The sequence below is a fragment of the Fundulus heteroclitus genome, chromosome 15 (genome assembly GCF_011125445.2).
Source record: "Fundulus heteroclitus isolate FHET01 chromosome 15, MU-UCD_Fhet_4.1, whole genome shotgun sequence".
NCBI classification, from domain to species: Eukaryota; Metazoa; Chordata; class Actinopteri; order Cyprinodontiformes; family Fundulidae; genus Fundulus; species Fundulus heteroclitus.
The window spans coordinates 25201564-25207563 of record NC_046375.1 but is presented as its reverse complement, the minus strand read 5'-3'; the positions used below and the strand labels follow the sequence as shown (position 1 = coordinate 25207563).

Below are 6000 nucleotides of genomic sequence, written 5' to 3'. Positions count from 1 at the left end.
TGATTGTTCCAGTCACATTATGAGGAGGCAGTTTTGCTGGAAGTAGGATGCAAAGAGATTCCCACAAAATGTTAAATATAAATATATATATATTCTCGCCCATTGACAGCTGGAGATATATAGATAGATAGATAGATAGATAGATAGATAGATAGATAGATAGATAGATAGATAGATAGATAGATAGATAGATAGATAGATAGATAGATAGATAGATAGATAGATAGATAGATATTATGTCACCTGTGCCACAATTGGTGACATTCCTATTTATTCCTGTAAAGCAAGCGTAACTGAAGCACTTTTCAAAAATGTTATTTGTCCTGATGGAATACCAGCCATTTTTGGGTGGATGGCTTGAAAAATTGCAGCGTACAACATTTAATTCATTTAATGATTCTGGGTTTCTTTTTTTATCAAATCTACATCTTTTTCAATGATTTGACTGTGAAAAAGAGACTACGCTGTCTGTTGCAGCGTTTCCACCTGCCCCAGGTGAACAACACAGGGAGCAGCTGAAACTTTAGATACTAATCTTCATGGCGTTCAAAGCAAAGCACTGACTTCATGTAGCTTGTTTTGTTGGGTTTGTTTGCATACGATTAACTCGAAATATGTTATGAGTCAAACTTGCAAGTCATGTCCAAACATACATGTTAGTCTGATATTATCCCAGCCCTAAATCAAACTACTTCATTGTCTGCAGAAACAAGACAGCAGTTTTTTTTTATTGTATGTCCCAAGTCAGACTGATGTTCAGGAACAAATAGTAAAACTATGCCTGATGCATTGTCAGAACAGTACAGAGGCATATCAAAGCTGACTCGGACAAAGCATGGTTGGGAGAAAATGCCTCACAGTCAATAAGCTCTAATAAGAAAGACTGCAGTGTCATGAAAGTAAATGATGAGTTAAGTGCTACACAGTCACAATACTAATTGGCAAAATCTATATTCTTAAATGACTTGGATTGCTATCAGGGAAAAAATACTGATCAGAACATCCCTAATTTACACGTTACTTTCTTAAATTGATGAGTGTCGAGGATCATTTAATTAGTAATACACCACTTCCCGTTTCCTTGAGGTAAAAAAATATTACATTAGTCAGAGGCCAATTTCTCATAGCCACTCATGAAAATGGGAAAAACCAGAGAGCATGCCATTCAAGACGTGTGTTGATCTTCTTAGGCCCAAAAATGCTACAACAACATGGCAATGTCTAATATACATGTTAAAGAAATCTGCAATTTAAGGAATAATTGACTAGCAAGGACCGCACCACAAAGATGTGAGATTAAAGATATTAATGAAGGAAGGGATCAAGGAGATAAATGGATGGGAGGAGAGGATTGGATCATATGGGGAGACTGGCCTGAAGACTTGGGAGGATAAGACTTAGTGTGGAGGTGCAGTCTAAAGGAAATGGCTAATTCCGGATTTTTTTATTTTTTTGTTTCAGTTTGAGATTTGCCCATTGTAATAAAAACCTCATTTGATTTATCGTATTTACACATAAGATAGGCGAAGTCTGCCTATCAGACCGTTTTTAAAAACACGCAAACAGTTTGTGAGCACACCAGCTTGTCTATGGAAGGGAAAAGTCATTAGAAAGCAATGCCACGTGGGCAATCAATGTCCACACATTTTTCAGCCACGTTTGTTTATCGGACAACATCAGCACTCTGGTTGATGGAGTGGTGGATAAAGAGGAAGTCAATAAATCTTTCTCCACACTCAGATCCTTTGCATTAAAAAAAAAAAAAAAAAAAGTTCGGACCCTGGCCACAGTGGAACTTAGTCTCTGCTCTGTTTTGTTCCCTAGGACAAATCCTGTTTCCTTCCATTCCCATTTATTTTTGAAATACTTTCAATTTAAATCGCACAATGCTTAAGTAATAAGGCTGAAAAACATAAAATTCAGGTTGTTTAAAACGTCTCTTTATTTTCACTTCACAGTCTTGTTGAAACAGCAATAGGGCAATGACAAGTTGCTTTAATGTGTTAGTGGATGCTGCAGATGTTGTATTGACAGATGGTTCAGTCATTAATTCATCACTTGAAACAGTCAATGGGAGAATAATCTATCCTGATGGGTAAAGATATTAATCAACCAAGACAGATGACAAATGGTACCAAACATTTTACGGTGACAAGCGGATTAATGGAACCACGTTTCTGTTACTTGTAGATCGTCTCATTCACATCCCATCTAATTGCCATTTATTCAAATCCACACAGTATCGCCGTCATCACTGTTACGGATGATGGATAAATGTCCTGAAACCGCTGGAATTCACTGAGCCTGTGACAGGTCTACACATCACACGCGTCCTTAAGCAGCTGTTGGGTTGCTGATTTTGCCCGCGAAGATGATGCTCTTCGTCGAGTGCTCAGTGATGAAGACCAGGAACGGCCGGTTGAGCATCACGTCGACGGGCAAGCTCATGGGCATGATTTCCATGGTGGTGGCAGCGGCTGCTTCCGTGCCCGTTTCGTCTACGCTCAACACTGCCTGGTGCGAGACCTGCAGCCGAAAAAAGGAAAATGGTCAGATTTACAGATTTATTTATTTATTTTTATTGTTAATCCTGTATGGTGGGTGACCTACCTTTGAGACTTTAAGCTTAATCTCATCGGACATGCCCGAGAAATCAGCCAGATCACTGTAAGCCTCTGTTACTCCCATTTCCTTCAGAGTCTCATCCAGCGGGGTGGCAACCGAGATGGCGAATTTTGGCATGAAAAGGTTCAGGTTGCTGTGGAACAAAACACCGTGAATTAAGCAACGTCAGCTGTTTGATACGTCCGCTGTAAAAGGGGCAAACTCTGCGTTGACTTTCCTCGCCGCCGCGGTTCCTGTTTCTAAGAAAAACAGAAGATACGGATTTTGCTCTTACTTCTTGTAGAGCTTGTCGTGCCAGTTCCTCAAGTAGTCCTTGTTAATGAAACCCTCAACCACCTCCATCTTGTTTTCATCAGGTAAGACGATCATCATGGAGGTGTTGCCCTTGTAGGGCAGGCAGACGATGGTGGAGTGGTTGTCATTGTCCTGGTAGTAATCAAAGCGTCCCATCTTCTTCATCATGTCCACCTCAACTTTTGTGTTTCCATCCACATGGAAATCTGCCTTTGCTGTTAGGTTTTTGTCAAAGGGCCTCTCCCACTGTCCTGTGTGACGCAACAAAGGAAAGGGAGAGCAACGTAAAAAATAAATACGTAAAACACTCTTATGTGTTTGTACTTCTAATTGCTCTCAGGTATATGTGTGTGCATCGTAGTTCGCCCTGTGTATCTTTCTGTGAGGAACTGGCAACCTGTCCAGGGTGTACCCTGCCTCCTGCCCAATGGCTGGTGGTGAGAGGCACCAGCCCCGATGTGACCCTTCAAAGATTAACGGGTGTATTGAATGGCTGGTTGGATCGTCTCTTATGTCATACTTGACATAAGAGACTCTGTTCTGGAGACTTACCTCTAAAGTAGACAAAGTTGATCAGCACCATAGCAAGTGCAGGATCCAAGTCCTTCACCATGTCCTTGATCTTGTCCTGGGTTTTTGCAGCAATGTGTCTGTTGATCTGAGCCACCGCCTCGGAAGGGTTGGAGAAGTCAACGTTGAAGACCTCACCATTGTAGTACTTCTGAAGGTCACCCAGGTACGTCGGCAGAGGACTGAAGCCAGTGCGCACAGCAACAGAGCTCCCAAGGTCCAGCTTCTGTTCCTGCTGGCTCTGGCCGAGCATTTGGAAAAGATGGCCATAGGCTTCGTTGACCCGAGCCTGGTCCATTTCGCTGTATCCCAGGGTGGAGAACAGCTGGCTGTGGGTCTTGCCGCGGGCCCCCGTGGACAGCATGGACAGAGCGGCGGAGACGCCCAGAGGTGACATGAAGATGTTCTTTCCAGGACCGGTTCTGCGATTCACGTTTTTGTAGAGGGCAAAGGCAAAGTCGGCATTGAGAGGGGAAAGAACGTGGCAGCTCATGTTGCCCTCATGGTTGTGGTGCATGTGGTGATCGGCTTGGGCCACAGCCAGCAGCAGGGCTGCCAGAGCACAACTAGCAAAGATACTACGCATCTCGGAGCCTGGCAGAGAAAAAGCAAATTAACTATGTTAAACAGAGAAAGGCGAAGCATTAAGCACTAATCCGATAAGCACGGTAGTCATTTACCAATAACAAGTCTGTCTTTCCACAGCAAACACAAGCATGCAAAGTTATTTTTCATACATAAACATGCTTTTAAGGTTGGTCTAGTTGTCCTGCTGATGGATAAAGTTAATTTCTGTAAAGTGATTTTCTTACCGTTACTGTCCTCTTTGCTGCAGAAGGTTTGGGAAAGATTTCCAGTTTTTATAGAGGAGCTCAGAGAACCAGCTGACAGTTTGGTCAAAAATTAACCAGGAATCAGTCTCCCCAGTCTCTGTCCTTTGATATCTGACTGATCTCTCTGCACTGATGCAACACACCATAGATAAGGGGCAGCGCTCACAATTTTCCACACACACACACACACACACACACACACATATATATATATATATATATATATATATATATATATATATATATATATATATATATATATACACAAACAAACAGATTCCCTGATGGCTAATGTGATAAAGCATACTTTTCTTCTACAACATAATATATCAGTTTACCTGCATTTTGTTTCCAACTTCAACAATATTGCTGGTTTCATGGAGGAGTAAAATGTTGTTATTGGTGCTCAAAATGGAAAAATCAAACTAGTCCTGCTTTTTTTCGTTTTTCGTTATATTAGACTGAAGCAACAAATATTTAAATTAACTGTGTAACGACATGGCTCACACAACATGACAAGATTTAAGAATAATAAAAAACTAAAGTCACGGAACAGTGCGGGATACAGTGGCAGTTCTTGTGTAAATGGCACCCTGGAGGAACTGCTCCTTCTGCTGCTCCCTAAACCACAATGTAAGAAATTATCTGAGATTCTGAAGTGGGATAACATGTGTTGAAATCCTGCAAAACACACATAACCTGACCTCCCTATCTTCAGCAGCAAGAAGGGGACAGGCACATGCATAAAAGCAATACAAACCCTGTTTACGGAACAGCTAACTGATGATGTGTTTTATTCATTATCTGGTGTGCACCTTTGGACACTGGCCATCCAGCTTATTTCAAAAACCACCACCACCACAGGTTTGGATCAGTAAGATCAATGTTTCAGAACATGGCAAAGTGGCAGAATATTGTTGGTCTTAGGGGGTGCCTTTTGTAAAGCTACACAGTCAAATATTAACAGCAATATTTTGGGTTATTTAGCTTGTCATGAGACAAAAAAATTCCTTTTTCCAAGTCATATTTGCACCACGTCATTCACACATTTAAATGTCACACTACATATTTACCTGGGAAGCTAAATATTTAGTTTAGAAACTTAAGATTTAGCATGAAAATTAAATATTTTGTTTTTTAAAGACATGGTGACAAGTAAATTAAATATTTTGTTAGTTTTTTTTAATGACATGGTGAAAGTATGACTTGGAAAAATTAACCAACACCCATTTTTTTTCTCTGACAGCCTAAATAACCCAAAATAGTGCTGTTCATTTTTTACTGTAACTTTACAGTCTGCACCCCATGTAGGCTGGTGTTGTTTAATGCAGAGACCTGTGATGACCCCTCCAGTCCATTTTTGGAAAACCTTGTCTGTTTCCCATCATTGTTGCAGCCTTTCGAATAGGGTTGAGAAAAGCAACACAGGACTGGGTCCCAGACGGGACAAATGGATGAGGGAGTTCAGGGAGACTTCGGTCAGGTCCTGGAAGGACTGATCCCAGGCTAACAATGGCGCCTAGTTTCAGGAGATAACCTGGCCAGCCAAGAGATAATGTGTAGCACTCTCCGTTCTCCGCATTATCAATCTGGTCTTGCTCACATGGAATCCATTTGGGGAAAGGAGGGACATTCAGCAGAAGTCTCTAAGCTGATTGGGTGAAGCAACACCTAGTGG

General features: G+C 41.4%; 1 protein-coding gene across 2 annotated transcripts; it reads right to left on the bottom strand.

The window, feature by feature from the left end:
• Nucleotides 1–1918: 1918 nt before the first annotated feature.
• Nucleotides 1919–4404, bottom strand: LOC105936996 (alpha-1-antitrypsin homolog). Of its 2 annotated transcripts, XM_012878095.2 has the most exons (5): nt 4302–4404; nt 3472–4083; nt 2900–3170; nt 2611–2758; nt 1925–2526 (listed from the first exon to the last, which is right to left on the bottom strand). In XM_012878095.2, the coding sequence occupies exons 2-5, from the start codon at nt 4073–4075 to the stop codon at nt 2335–2337; spliced, it is 1215 nt and encodes a 404-aa protein (XP_012733549.1). In that variant the 5' UTR covers nt 4076–4083; nt 4302–4404; the 3' UTR covers nt 1925–2334. The 2 variants fall into 2 exon arrangements, with proteins under 2 accessions (XP_036002967.1, XP_012733549.1); XM_036147074.1 differs by lacking the exon at nt 4302–4404 and having other exon boundaries at nt 1919–2526.
• Between the last annotated feature and the right edge of the window lie 1596 nt (nt 4405–6000).